This window comes from Bos taurus, chromosome 8 (assembly GCF_002263795.3).
Source record: "Bos taurus isolate L1 Dominette 01449 registration number 42190680 breed Hereford chromosome 8, ARS-UCD2.0, whole genome shotgun sequence".
NCBI classification, from domain to species: domain Eukaryota; kingdom Metazoa; phylum Chordata; class Mammalia; order Artiodactyla; family Bovidae; genus Bos; species Bos taurus.
Window position 1 is genome coordinate 78,247,001 of NC_037335.1, and position 15,455 is coordinate 78,262,455.

The window sequence follows — 15,455 nt, forward strand, 5'->3', positions numbered from 1 at the left end:
AGTCGCTCAGTTGTGTCAGACTCTTTGTGACCCCACGGACCACAGCACACCAGGCCTCCCTATCCATCACCAACTCCGAGAGTTTACCCAAACTCATGTCCACTGAGTTAGTGATGCCATCCAACCATCTCATCCTCTGTTGTCCCCTTCTCCTCCTGCCTTCAATCTTTCCCAGCATTAAGGGTTTTCAAATGGGTCAGCTCTTCACATCAGGTGGTCAAAGTATTGGAGTTTCAGCTTCAGCATCAGTTCAGACGAGTTATTTAGCACATGTGATCCCCTCCTTGTTACTTTAATCTGAAAATGGAAATAAGCATACCCTACTAGATTGCTGTGAAGATTGATAACCCTCATAAACCTCTCAGCACATTTCCAGGCCCTTAATAGCAATCAGCACATATTAGGGTCTCTCCCTTTCCTTCCTATTTCCTTGTTTCATTGGAAATTGCACTTGGAAAAGGATAAGTGGATTGCTCTATGACCACAAGTTAGTCAATTAATTGTAGTGTCATCTGTAAAATAAATGTGACTATTGACCTCATTCAGAGGGATATGAAAATTAATCGATGGTAATGCACATTGGGATTTTTTGCTGAAAATTGCTTAAGAATGGCTCAGTATTGTTTCATGTTTTATTTTATCATTAATGTTATTTATGAATATTTGGCTTTGTCTTGTCCTGGTGTTTTTTACATCTCTGGTCTTAATCACGTTTATTTTCAATATTATCCAAACTTATATCTTAATAATAAAAATATAGATGAAATTCAAAACCATAGTTCCCATCTTTCATATAAATTAACTTTTTCAAGGTAGATGATTTAACCTGTTTCAATATGCTCCTTATGATATAGACATTAAGATATTTAGTAAATAATTTTTGTTACTTGCATTTAAAATCAAGCTCAAGCATGTTTCATAGCTTTGGCATCCTACTTTATGTGCTAATATTTTATTTTTATTGGCCATTTTGTAATGATATTCTTCATTATGAGATGCTTGATCCATTTCAGATGATAAATATGAACGTTTCAAGTATTTCTAGTTGAAGAGATAATTAACTGAATGATGTACCTGTTTTCACTTTATTGGCAGGGAATGCTCACTGCACGCAATCTCAAATAGGGAGTTGTGTTACAGAGTCCAAGGTCACTCTCCTGAGAGTTAGGGGCTCTGAGTTCTAGCTTGGCCACTTTCTAGCTGTGTGGCCCTGGGAAAGTCACTTCACCTCTCTGAGACTCACTGGCCAACTGTCAAACATGAGGGAGTTGGACTCAGTGATCTTTAACTTCTGTTTCCATCACAGCATCTAGTCCTCTGCACTGGAACTGCTGAGGCAGGCCGTACATTTAGGTTTGTAGGGAGACATAGAGATTCCTCCTAATACAGAACATTATTTTCTGGGGTATATTATTTATACAGTCCTACTAACAAATATAAGATGTCTTTCCTTTTAACTGCAGAGTAGTTGGCATATATTAAAGATTCCATGAATGTCTCAATTTAAGGTCCATGTGATGAGTAGGAAATTTCCAGGGAGACAAGGTTCTCTGTGAAACTCTCTTACTGAGGAAATGGGAGGATATGTTTCCTACTTCAACCTTAAATGGGTGGAGTGATATTTATTTATGTATTGTGTTATTTTTAGATTTAGTAGTAATGAATATAGACCTGGGTTGAACTATAGCCTGCATGTATATATAGGATATTTACTTTTGGGAGAAATTGATACTAGGAATTTTATTTAAACCACCTGAAACTACAAGCATCTCCACCAACTACTGGAACTTCTTTGTGACAGAATGCATTTTTCAGTGGCTGTAATGTGATACTAATATAAAACTAGAAATCTACTCAGTTCTGGTACTTGGGAAACAAATGCCCAAGTGCAGTGAATTTCCACCCTGGAAAATTCCATTAATGATAAAGATATCCACAATATTTAGTCCCTCATCTCAATTATTACTTCTGGTCATCACTTTCTCCCTGATTCCATGAATGAAGTCGCTCAGTCCTGTCCGACTCTTTGTGACCCCCTGGACTGTAGCCTACAAGGCTCCCCAGTCCATGGAATTTTCCAGGCAAGAGTACTGGAGTGGGTTTCCTTCTACAGGGGATCTTCCCAACCCAGAGATTGAACCCGGGTCTCCTGCACTGCAGGCAGACACTTTACCATCTGAGCCACCTGATTCCATAGAGTAGATTTATTTGCACAATAATCTAATCACACCCTTTGTTTTGGCTATATGAACATACATAGATCAGTCTGCAGACCACAGGAGTTTGGTGGTCCCTACACCACACACACTTCTTCTGGGTACTCTTATCTTTGGCAAGGTGAATTTTAAAAAGATACTTTTTATTAAAAAAAATTATTTAAAGAAATCAACTATTGTCTTGATTTTTCCCCTTCAAATCTAAGAAGCTATTTATGGTAGAGTCTGGGCGTTTCATTTATTTATTTTTGTTAGTTATTCATATTGTGTTTGAAGTGGTTTTACTGGAGTCTCCAAAGTTAAAAGCAGAGCTTTGACTGACCTAAGAAATAAAGAATGTAAAAATTTTTAACATACTTACCTGATAGCTTATTTATCATGGAATCTTTGGGCTTCCGTGGTGGCTCAGATGGTAAAGAATCCACCTGCACTGCAGGAGATCTGGGTTCAATCCCTGGGTTGGGAAGATCCCCTGGAGAAGGGAACAGTTACCTACTCCAGTATTCTTGCCTAAAGAATTCCATGGACAGAGGAGCCTGGTGGGCTACAGTCCATGGTGTTGCAGAGAGTCAGGCACAACTGAGAGACTTTCACTTAGACTCACTTGGCCAAGGATACTTTACATAAAATGAACCCAAATGTTCCTAGGACCCTTTAAGGTGTTATTCAAAGCGCCTGTCCACAGTGAGATTGTCTAGAATAGAAATCAGTGCATTGCTTTTTTCATTAAGAAAGTCTTGGGACTTCCCTGGTGGTCCAGTGATTAGGACTCCACACTTCAACTTCTATTCCCAGCCAGGGAACTAAGATCCTGCATGTGTGCAGCTTGCCCCCCACCAAATAATGATAATCAGATCAGATCAGATGAGTCACTCAGTCATGTCCGACTCTTTTCGACCCCATGAATTGCAGCATGCCAGGCCTCCCTGTCCATCACCAACTCCCGGAGTTCACTCAGCCTCACGTCCATCGAGGCAGTGATGCCATCCAGCCATCTCATCCTCTGTCGTCCCCTTCTCCTCCTTCCCCCAATCCCTCCCAGCATCAGAGTCTTTTCCAATGAGTCAACTCTTCGCATGAGGTGGCCAAAGTACTGGAGTTTCAGCTTTAGCATCATTCCTTCCAAAGAAATCCCAGGGCTGATCTCCTTCAGAATGGACTGGTTGGATCTCCTTGCAGTCCAAGGGACTCTCAAGAGTCTTCTCCAACACCACAGTTCAAAAGCATCAATTCTTCGGTGCTCAGCCTTCTTCACAGTCCAACTCACATCCATACATGACCACAGGAAAAACCATAGCCTTGACTAGATGAACCTTTGTTGGCAAAGTAATGTCTCTGCTTTTGAATATGCTATCTAGGTTGGTCATAACTTTCCTTCCAAGGAGTAAGCGTCTTTTAATTTCATGGCTGCAGTCACCATCTGTAGTGATTTTGGAGCCCAGAAAAATAAAGTCTGACACTGTTTCCACTGTTTCCCCATCTATTTCCCATGAAGTGATGGGACTGGATGCCATGATCTTTGTTTTCTGAATGTTGAGCTTTAAGCCAACTTTTTCACTCTCCACTTTCACTTTCATCAAGAGGCTTTTTAGTTCCTCTTCACTTTCTGCCATAAGGGTGGTGTCATCTGCATATCTGAGGTTATTGATATTTCTCCCGGCAATCTTGATTCCAGCTTGTGTTTCTTCCAGTCCAGCGTTTCTCATGATGTACTCTGCATATAAGTTAAATAAGCAGGGTGACAATATACAGCCTTGATGTACTCCTTTTCCTATTTGGAACCAGTCTGTTGGTCCATGTACAGTTCTAACTGTTGCTTCTTGACCTGCATACAAATTTCTCAAGAGGCAGGTCAGGTGGTCTGGCATTCCCATCTCTTTCAGAATTTTCCACAGTTTATTGTGATCCAGAGTCAAAGGCTTTGGCATAGTCAATAAAGCAGAAATAGATGTTTTTCTGGAACTCTCTTGCTTTTTTGATGATCCAGTGGATGTTGGCAATTTGATCTCTGGTTCCTCTGCCTTTTCTAAAACCAGCTTGAACATCAGGAAGTTCACCATTCACGCATTGCTGAAGCCTGGCTTGGAGAATTTTGAGCATTACTTTACTAGCGTGTGAGATGAGTGCAATTGTGTGGTAGTTTGAGCATTCTTTGGCATTGCCTTTCTTTGGGATTGGAATGAAAACTGACCTTTTCCAGTCCTGTGGCCACTGCTGAGTTTTCCAAATTTGCTGGCATATTGAGTGCAGCACTTTCACAGCATCATCTTTCAGGATTTGGAATAGCTCAACTGGAATTCTATCACCTCCACTAGCTTTGTTCATAGTGATGCTTTCTAAGGCCCACTTGACTTCACATTCCAGGATGTCTGGCTCTAGGTCAGTGATCACATCATCGTGATTATCTGGGTTGTGAAGATCTTTTTTGTACAGTTCAATTTTAAAAAAGAAAGTCTTACTCCCAAGAAAAAATCAGCTAAATGCCATGCAAACAGCCAAACCAAACTTCCCAATGCCTCTCCTCTTAGCTGCATTGCTGAAAGACACAAGATAAATGGCAGCTGAGTGTTTGTACAACTTGGGCAAACTATTAATACTTCACCTGTCTGTGCCTCGGGCTCTTAGAATGCCAGTATCAGGAGGCAGAGAGGGAAAATGTGAGCAAGGAGCTCAGTGAATGAGTGGGGTAGCCAAGATGTCATAGTGAGGGGCTCAACGTGGTACAGGCTGATGGCTCCCTAAGACAGATGCTTTCAACTGGTTGGGGCTCTAGCAGGAGATGGGGTGGGTGGGGGGCGGTGGGTCATGGTCAGACATCATGCACAAAGGCCTTGATGTACCTGGGAGTGAAGGGTGGGGATGGCTTTCATTTGAGAGGGCTGGAGGGAGAAGTTATGGGTGTCCTCAGGCACGTTATGATGGTGGTGTTTTAGCTGCTAAGTCGTTTTGTATCTGACTCTTTTGCGACCCCATGGAACTGTAGCCTGCTGGTCTCCTCTGTCCATGGGATTTCCCAGGCAAGAATGCCTGAGTGGGCAGTCATTTCCTTCTCTAGGGTATCTTCCTGACCCAGGGATCAAATCTTCCTGACCTGCATCTCTTGCATTGACAGGCATATTCTTTACTGCTGAGCCATCAGAGAAGCCCATCCTCAGCAAAGCCAAGGTTTTATTGGAGCTGAGGAGGTAAAGAGAAGTTTAAGGAGAGATTTTGGATACAGGGACCTACTGGATAATGGGCATTTCATCCAGAAGAACTGATGGAAGGACTTGTGAGGGAGACGAAGGGGTTAGCATTGGCTCTGCTTGGGGCAATTATGAGCAATTTGGCAGTTTGAGGCTGGATAAAGAGGGATGGTCTGAGAGGGTACCGAGGATTTCCTTTGGTGATTGAGGGAAACAGGCAATGAGGCAGTTTGGGATATGCTTCAATGCTCTCCTGGAGGAGAATGGGAAGAAATTCTTAGCTCAAGTGTGTGATAGCTTCAGACTAGTTGTTCTTCCTACTCCTGACATCTTGGAGAATTGAGCTTTTCTATTGCCTGCACATTCAATAGGATTGTTGTCAGTTAACTGAAATAATAAAACTGAACAGTATTTGTCTCTTGCTTCTATTATCATTTGGCACATTTTCCAACAAATATTTGGATAGCACCAGCTGTGTGCAGAGCACTATGAAACCCTGGCAGAAATGCAAATACAAACAAAAACTTGTTACCTGTGCCCCTCAGTGGCTTCCAGTCTTAGAAAAGAGGAATTCCTTCTATTTAGATGGAATACATTGGCAAAAGGCCACTATTCATGTAATCTACTATATCCCAAACATAGCAAAGCAAAGTAATGCAAAATAGCCCATTTCTTAAAGATGTGTCTACTGCCTTCAAGGTCAGTGTGGTAAAACTGGTCTCATCAATTTTAGCTTGGAAGATGATGAAGTTGTGGCTTTATCCATAGCTTTAGAAAGTTATTTCCCATCAACGTTTTTTACTGCTTGGAATGAAAGAGAGGGTGGGGGGCGTGGGTAGGGATAGGGAGAGAGGGAGGAAAGGAAAAAAAGGAAAAGGAAGGAAAGAAGGAAAAAGAAAGGAGAGAGAGGAGGAGGGAGGCAAGAAAAGTGTAAATCAAATGCAAGAAAAAAAGAGTTAAATACTAGCCTTGATCTGGTTAGAGTGTAAAGTAAATCAAGTGGCAATTTAATTCTCAATGAACATATGACAACCATGGAGTTAAATATTAGATTTAAATAGGGCAGCTAATTTTCTGCAAGAATTACATTCATCTCTTTATATGGGCACTCTTCCTAATGAACACATCTTTCCCCTCTTAAATTCAGGCATTGCTGCTGGAGCATGAGAAATTAATATACATTCGTAGATTCATTAATAATGTTGCTCATAAAAGACCTTTTGATTTTTATCACCCTGAGTTCCCAGAGGCCCAAGGAAGCAGCCATAGCTCCAAACCACATGAATTATCAGGGGGAAAATCCTATTAAAGCAAAACCTTAATCACCACCTGCATTTTATATCAAGTTGTATCTAAGAAGAAACTGTATATATCATATCCATCAACCTAGCATGGACAAATAAATGGTGTTACAGTCCTTCCACAGAATATTACAAAGTAAAAGCAAAAGAATTACTACTACCACTACACACAGTGTAATTCAGTCTCAAGAACAATGTTGAGAGATAGACTAAGACAGGGAAGGATGCATGTAATATGAGTCCATTTATTAGCTTCAAAACAAGCAACAGTCTCTCACTGGGGAGGTGTCAGTGGCAGCAAACCAACAAGAGAAATGATTAACACAAAATTCCGGATGGTGGTGATCCCTGGGACGTGAGTAGGAAATGGGTACAATCCAGAAAGAACACAGTGGTGCTTCAAAAGCTCTAGTGATGTTCTGTTTCTTCATGGAATGGGAACTTCACGGGTATTCATGTTATTATCATTATTAAAACTGTAGAGATAAGTTTTGTATTTTCTTTGGAACTTTTGATAATTTGAACTGGCTGGTGAACTAAGCGGAAAGGAAGCGGGAGGTTATTTTCACTTTTTACTCTCTTATCTACATACTTCCCTTTCTCTCATCACACTTAGCATAACTTACAGCTGAAAAAGAACTTTCTGGTGCAGAAGAAAAGTTACAGACTCTGGGCTCAGACAAACCTGAGTTCACATCCCAATTCCTCCATTCCCACACTGTGAATCAGTGACATTCCTGCAGACTCAGTTTTCCCATGTATAAAATGTAGGAAAGAATGCTTCTAAGAGTCCAATATTGTTGACTGCACATTCCAAGCTCTAGAGGGACTCACAGTCTCTTTAGTCAGTCTGCCACTCAGGGATGAGAAGTTCAGAAAAGCCTGGTGGCAGTGACCCAGTGGAAGCCCTGGGCTCAGGGATCCAATGCTTAATGTGCTGGGTGACGAGGCCCAAGCTCACACTGTGGAGTCCTCTATCCTCTGCAGAGTCTTTTTTTGGGCTTCTCCACCAGCTCTGTCCTGAGAATCATTCACTTGCCTCCCACTGGGCTCCCAAAGAACTGCCTTGGGACTGCCTCCTGCCTCCTCCAGGAATGTGATGGATGAGTGGCATGGGCTAGCTCAGCTCTACATGAGAGGAATAGTCCCCCTTCCCCTGATGCTTCTGTACATGTCTCTTCTTGGCTTTGGACAGCCAAGGCTAGAACCCGCTCTTAGAAAGGAGCTAAGGAAACCAGCTTTTAGCACAATGGGCTAGACATTTCTGGTCTAAACAGAAAGAGTCACCAGAACTCAACCATGGAGCCCACCACGTGAGGAAGCAAAAAGTGAGGTGAGGACACAGCCTTCATCAGCAATGCACAGATCTTGCATTTTCCCTTCGTGTCCTCTGAGCCTGTCTCCCTCAATATTTTGAAGGGGCTTAACAAAGGCTTAGGGCTTCCTAGCTAGCTCTCTGCCTTTCCCACTAGACATAACTGATGAATATATGCAAAGCATCTGGCTTGTGAGAGACCTGCCATTCATATCCATCCCCTTCTCAATTCTCCCCTTTCTTGGTCCATAAAGCTCATGAATGATGTTTTGCAGCCAACAGCTAAGTGATTCCTTTGGTTCTATCAAAAACAGTGATTCCATTCTGGAGAGCAAGCCTAAACCACCGACTGCCTGGAAGCCTTCCGGGTGGATCTTGAGGATGGATGCTGAGTTTATCCTCCAGTTTTCTATGTGTAGAGGAGAGACTTTAGGTCTGTGAGCTCAGGATGCAGCCTGCCGACTCCTGCCCTTTGCCTTCAGCTCTGGCTGCCTCGATTCCAATTTCCGTTCTGTCTTTGTCTTACAGTTGTTCAGCACATCAAGCGACACAACATTGTCTTGAAAAGGGAGCTAGGTGAAGGAGCCTTTGGAAAAGTTTTCCTTGCTGAATGCTATAACCTCTGTCCTGAGCAGGACAAGATCTTGGTGGCTGTGAAGGTAAGCGAACACTCCAGAATGTCTCATTACCCATGGTCACTACTCACATGTGGAAGTGTTGCTTTATTTTATTTCATCGCAGTGACCATTTCAGGAGCAAAGTATATCTGCCATGGTAGATGTGTCCAAATTCCTTTAAGTGATGGAGAGTGGAAAGGATGTTTGGGGCACAGGGACAATGGGTTCTGCTCAGGAACATCTTTCCAGCCTGCAGGCTGTGGATATCTCTGAGCTACTCTCCCCAGTCAGTGTTAACTGAACTCTGGACAGAAGTCAGTGGGGTCAAACACAATCCAACCCACTAAACCTGGAGACTTCGCTTTCTCCTCAGATTGCCCGGAGCGTGTCCAAGTTCAGCTGGAGCTTGTCTCATGTTCAGAAGACCTGGAAAGGACACTGTGGCCTTCACTTCCCTCTCTCAGCCTCATTTCCGCTGAGATGTTTTGTTATACTTACTTTGTCCCTTCCAAATATCTCCAAGGCCCCAGACATGGCATCTGGAAGGGGAACATCTCTGGGGGATGGATCTTACCGCCCTAGGAGACACGAGATTTTATTGAAATACAGAAGTCTGAAAGTCTTTTGTCATAACCATTTCTCCATAAACTGTAAAAAGGAGACCTGAGGAATCCCCTGGCAGTCCATTTGTTGTAAAGCTCCATGCTTTCACTGCAGACAATGCAGGTTTGATCCCTGGTCAGGGAACTAAGATCACACATGCCACATGGCATGGAAAATAAAAATAAAATAATGAATGCATATATGTTAAATTACAATAATTCTTTTAAAGGAGACCTCATCTTCAATATGGAGAAGGAAATGGCAACCCATTCCAATACTCTTGCCTGGAAAATCCCATGGACGGAGGAGCCTGGTGGCTGCAGTCCATGGGGTCGCGAAGAGTCAGACACGACTGAGTGACTTCCCTTTCACTTTCCACTTTCATGCATTGGAGAAGGAAATGGCAACCCACTCCAGTGTTCTTGCCTGGAGAATCCCAGGGACAGAGGAGCCTGGTGGGCTGCCGTCTATGGGGTCACACAGGGTCGGACACAACTGAAGCAACTTAGCAGCAGCAGCATCTTCAATAAAATTGTAAAGTAATTAGCCTCCAATTAAAATAAATAAATTTATATTAAAAAATAAAAATAAATAAACATTATTGAAAGGGCTAAAATTTCCACTGGGCCCTCTAAATCACAAGGATCAACACAAATAGCACAAAAAACTTCAGCGTATCTTTTACATATGCACTGTCAAAATGTTTTAAAAAAATCACCAAGGTACAACTTATGTAAAACACTTAAGAGAGGCATATGTTTATAAAATGAGTTAAGGGCCAAATGAATAAGTACGTGGCTAATGTAATAAAATGTAACTTCTTGACCCAACGTAAGATGATTGAGTTTTGGTTTTTCTTTGTTCGTTTGGCCAAACGCAAAGTATTTATACAAATGGCATTTATTTCCTCATTATCACCAGGACAACTTTCTTTGTGAGTTGATGGATGTGTTTTATTTATTTATTTATCTTTCTGGTCTTTTAATGTTTTAACTTTTATTCATTTTTAATTGGAGGATAATTGCTTTACAGAGTTGTGTTGGTTTCTGCTGTACAACTTCGTGAATCAGCCATAAGCATATCTATGTCCCCTCCCTCTTGAACCTTTCCCCCATCCCCACCCCACCCCAGCCCTCTAGGTTGCCACAGTGCTCTGAGCTGAGCCGCCTGTGTTATACAGCAACTTACCACTAGTTGAACATTGTCCTGGCTATAATGAGGAAATAAATGCCATTTTACACACGGTACTGTGTATGTTTCAGCGCTACTCTCTGAAGTTGTCTCACCCTCTCCTTCCCTCATTGTGTCCACAAGTCTGTTTTCTATGTCTTCTTCTCTATACCTGCCCTGCAAATTGAACTGAGGTGGATGAACCTCAGTTCATCCTATTATACAGAGTGAAATAAGTCTGAAAGACAAAAACAAATATTGTATATTGACACATATATAAGGGAATATAGAAAAATGGTACTGAGGAACTTTTCAGTTTTTAAAAGATACATATTCCATTACTGTTGTATTTAGCCTTAAAATACTTTATGCGTAATGGGTAACCGAGGAGAGAAATAAAATGATTCTTGAACTTTCCCAACCTTCCAACTAAACACAGTTTCTGTTACAGTTCATCCTAATGAAACACCATGCATCTGCTTTCCTTGCCATCAAAAGTGACTAAGCCGAGCGGCTCAGATACACTTAAACTCTCAGGAAAGGCTCCTAAAAAGCTCTACTTTGGGGTGAATAAAGGACAGGCCTTTCTAGGGATGAGAAATGTAATATCTATGAAATAAACATCATCTCAGTAAGATAGGAAAGTGGAGGGGGTAGTGAGACAGAGGAGAGAAGAGGGGAAGGGAGATGTGGGAGAGAATCAAGGTCAAGCGGGGTGAGTGGAGTGAAAGGAGGATCCTGCAGGGACCCTGAGGATGTTTAATTCCTGCTGCTGAGATGGCTTCCTCTTTTCTTCCATTGACTCAAAAAGTTTGTTATTTTTTTTAAAGCACAAAATGTTCAGAACATTTGGCAGTGTTATATCTGCAGTCTTCGCTTTCTTCTGCTGTTATCTTTTTTTCCCCCTTTGGAAAAATGGGACCAAAAGGTGCCTCTATTTTTGGAGATTCAGAGCCCGATACAAGGATAGAGCTGGAAGACATTCTGGGAACATGTAACCCCAATCTCGCATGTGTCATAGACAAGGACAATGAGGACCCTGGGGCCAAGGTCTGGGCCATGTTTCCCGCTGATGTTTGGAGGCCATCCAGGAATCTGTTCACTTCATGAGGTCACAAGGTGAAAGCTTTGAATGTGAGAAAATCGTAGGAGATGAGGGAAACCTAGAGGATAGTGTAGGAATAGCTGAGAGGCCTCAGCTCGGTAGTGTGTGCTCAGTTGCTTCAGTCGTGTCCGACTCTTTGCGATCCCATGGACTGTAGCCTGCCAGGCTCCTCTGTCCATGGCATTCTCTAGGGAAGAATACTGGAGTGGGTTGCCATGCCCTCCTCCAGGGGATCTTCCCAACCCAAGAATCGAACCGACATGTCTTATGTCTCCTGCATTGGCAGGTGGGTTCTTTACCACTAGTGCCACGTGGGAAGCCCTCAGCTGGATAGAAATAGACTCAAAAATTTCTCAGCGGGTATCGCCTTTCACGTTCCTGTTATTTCTAATTCTGTGCTTGCTCCTCTGTACTTCTTGCAGTGTCCTTAAGGAGCCAGTGCTACACAGCTAAATCCAGGGCACCTTTAACTCAGACATCACTTTTCCTTCCAAACTCATGCTAAACAGGATTTCAGAGCTCGATCTAGTAAAGATGAAGGATTAGCCAGTGTCAGCAATGTTCAGCCAGTAGTCCTGCCACAGCATGCTTCCCATCACTACTGTTGGTGCTGCTGCTGCTGCTAAGTCGCTTCAGTCGAGTCCGACTCTGTGCGACCCCATAGTCGGCAGCCCACTAGGCTCCCCGATCCCTGGGATTCTCCGGGCAAGAACACTGAAGTGGGTTGCCATTTCCTTCTCCAATGCATGAAAATGAAGAGTGAAAGTGAAGTCTCTCAGTCATGTCTGACTCTTCGCGACCCCATGGACTACAGCCTTTCTTTAAATCCCAATCACAGCCCTCATCCCATGTTCAACCCAGACCCAGGCCCCAGTCCCCATGAACCTCCTGGCTTTGCCAAATAATTGTTTGCAGATTAACAACCCACGATGAGTGTTTGCTCTTTAATCAAAACTGCTGAAAAAGAAAACAAAGAAAATTTGTCCCTTTATCTCAAGTAGTGAGAACAAAATACCTACAGCTTAAAAAGTCATTTCAACTTCAAGGTCGTACACCAAAGAAATCTCATCTCCCTGACCTCAAATGTGGCCTTTTGTGGAAATCAGAGGCTTTGCTTACCTTGGCCAGAATGATTTCAAGCTTCAGCAGGGCGGGGGCCCATTTTAACTGTCTGAGATCCAGAGGATACAGCTACGCAAGAAACAAGTCCGATTTTTCATGGGCTCTGGAATGAATGGGATCAGAATAACACATGGAGCTGCCTCTTGCCAGCCTTACCGGCTCATTTTTAGGCATGTGGGCCCACTGTAAGTATATTCAAAGACTATCTGATAAGTCTGAGAGGAAAATGTCTATGGTGCCTTCCTGACCACAGTAAGGGAATTTTTTTTTAAAGGAACTGAACGTGGCCTCCAGGGCCTCCATAGCCTGTCACCTCTGAGGAGTGGCTGCCGGGGCTGCTTCTCTTCCATTGGAGGCACCCAGGGATGTTTGACAGTCTTTCTGCCCGTTGCCTAGCAACCCCTGCAGCATTGATTATGCATGCTAAGAAATAGCAGCTATTGTCCTCTTTCCTTCTCTAGAAGGAGCTGACTGATTTGAAATCCAAGGTTTTGCATTCAGACTGACAGATGTCAGGTTCCTGTAAATTTTGACGCTGCTTGTTCCAAATGACTAAAGAGCTTGAGCAATCCGCAGAAGTCAGTTTAAGATGCGAGTTAGCCTAGGCTTGTGCAGACCCCTCAAGGGTTCAGGGCCTGAGTCAGCCTTTCCCATTAGAGTATCTGCTTGTTTGGATCCAGTTGGATTGCCCTTTTCTTGATATTTTTGGATGACCTTTGTTTCTTAGTGAAATGGATTTGCGCCTTCCCACTGAAAGACAACTGGAGAACCCATAGAGAAAATGAGGTGCATAGAAACGAGTCTTTGATCAAAATAATTCCTTTATCTTTAAGTAACTCAATTGCCAAGGAAACACTTCATTGCAGTTTCTCTGCATTAGCTGTGGATGCATTAACTATTTTTGGCTCCATCCAATTTGCTTTTCAATAGCTACAATTCCTACAACATTTTCTTGTGCTGTGAATGCACACTAATTTTCATTTTTTTAAATATAGCCACAAGTGGGCTTTGTAGGATTCATGGTCTCTCTTCCCCCTCTCCACTAACTCAGGTGTATTCCTAAAAACATAAAGTGCTGAACACAAGAGAGGCCTTAGGAATCATATCTATAACCCACATCTCGTGTTTTATAGATGACAAATCCAGAGAAGCTGAGTGACTTCCTTGAGGCATGAGTTAAAACGAGTCATAGATGCTGTACAAGAAGACTTGGCAAGGCGCGAAATAGTGGTGTCTGAGCTCAGCAGGCACTTTCTTTAGTATCTAATGAAGGGCTTTTTCTTTTCATATTGCTAAATATTTGCTTATCAACAACAGAGGAAACGATGCAAGGGTTTTGGCAAAGTTGACTGATACACTCGGTGGCACGTTGCCACAAGCCAGCTCACGTAGCATCTAACACACCATGGCCATGTCCGTGCCTGGGGGGCCCAGCCCAACATAAGAGCCATACAGCTCCCTTCACCCATCAGCTCTCATCTCAAGTTACCCCTTCAAGGAAACTTCCCCTTGCTACTCCCTGGTCTAGGTCAGACCTCCCAGTTCCATGTTATTAAGGCATCTGTACTTGTCCTTGAGAGCATTTGTTAAGGCTGTTAATCAGTACATGTATTTGTGGGTATATTTAATCAACAACATTTGTCTATCTTCTCCAGTAGAGTGGCATATTCTTGAGGGTAGGGATCATGCCTTTCAGCACATTGCCTAGTATGTAGTGGCAGGCAACAAATGCTTGTTGGATGGATGGATGGCCTATTGAAAAAGAGCCTTTTGAAAAAGTAAAGAGTTGGCAGTTGGCACTTCCAAGTAAGGAAATGATTTGATCAGCTATTTATATGTGTGTATAGTATATGTGTGTGTGTGTGTGTGTGTGTGTGTGTGTGTGTGTGTGTATATATATATATGATGTAATCTAATGAGAAATCATTTTAGAAATAACTGAATCACTATGCAGAAATATAGAGCTATTATTGAAATTCTTTAGTTTAACTCATACTTTTTTTGCCATTGAGGAAGCAGAAGAGGGGCCCAGAGAAGATAAATAATCCTTCCAAAGTCACATAGCTTGAACGAGATCACTCAATGTCAGACCAAGGACTAAAACTCTGACCTCCACATCAGCCCAAGGCTCAATGCATCATATTTTAGTGTACTGAATCCTACACATGCCCTATAAACCAAATTGAGGAAATTCAACATGATGTATGAGGTAATACAAAGGAGTGGGTAGTTTTGCTCAATTGTGTATGATGATAAGAGAGATATTCTTGTTTTCCCAAGTAGAAAAGCAATTCAAGGAAATAGGTGGAAATAAAGAAAATTCCAGAGTGAGTGCTTTGGCCTCATGAGGGGGTGCAAGCAAAACATCTCAATCAGCTTTGATAATAAGAGCAGTATAATGTTCACTGGAAACCCAACTCAAGCTGGTTTAAGCAGAAAGGGAATTTGTTTGCCCAAACTACTGGAAAACCTTGCTGTTGGTGCTCTAGCTTCAGGCATAGCTAGCTCCCTGGCATCAGCAATTCCCTCTCTCTCTCTCTTTCTCTCTTTCCATCTCTCGGCTTTGCTTTCTTCCATGCTGAATGCATTCTTGGGCAGGTTCTCCCCACACTATAGTAAAGATTCAGCAACAACTTCTCTGGGTTTACATGCAGCCATCCTAGCAACCCTGGAGAAGGTAATGGCACCCCACTCCAGTACTCCAGTATTTGCCTGGAAAATCCCATGGACGGAGGAGCCTGGTAGGCTGCAGTCCATGGGATCACTAAGAGTTGGACACAACTGAGTGACTTCACTTTAACTTTTCACTTTCATGCATTGG

At 42.6% G+C, this 15,455-nt stretch overlaps 1 protein-coding gene across 3 annotated transcripts in view; it reads left to right on the top strand.

Annotated features, from left to right (window-relative positions):
• NTRK2 (neurotrophic receptor tyrosine kinase 2) overlaps positions 1–15,455 on the top strand; it is a 411,482-nt gene that overhangs the window by 293,576 nt on the left and 102,451 nt on the right. For all 3 annotated transcript variants that reach the window (XR_003035866.2, XM_010808129.4, XM_024995505.2), the window contains one exon: positions 8,546–8,676. Coding sequence is in view for 2 of the 3 variants with exons in the window: in XM_010808129.4 (XP_010806431.1) it covers positions 8,546–8,676 (131 nt within the window). In the remaining variant the exon portion in view is untranslated. The remainder of the gene's footprint in view (positions 1–8,545; positions 8,677–15,455) is intronic.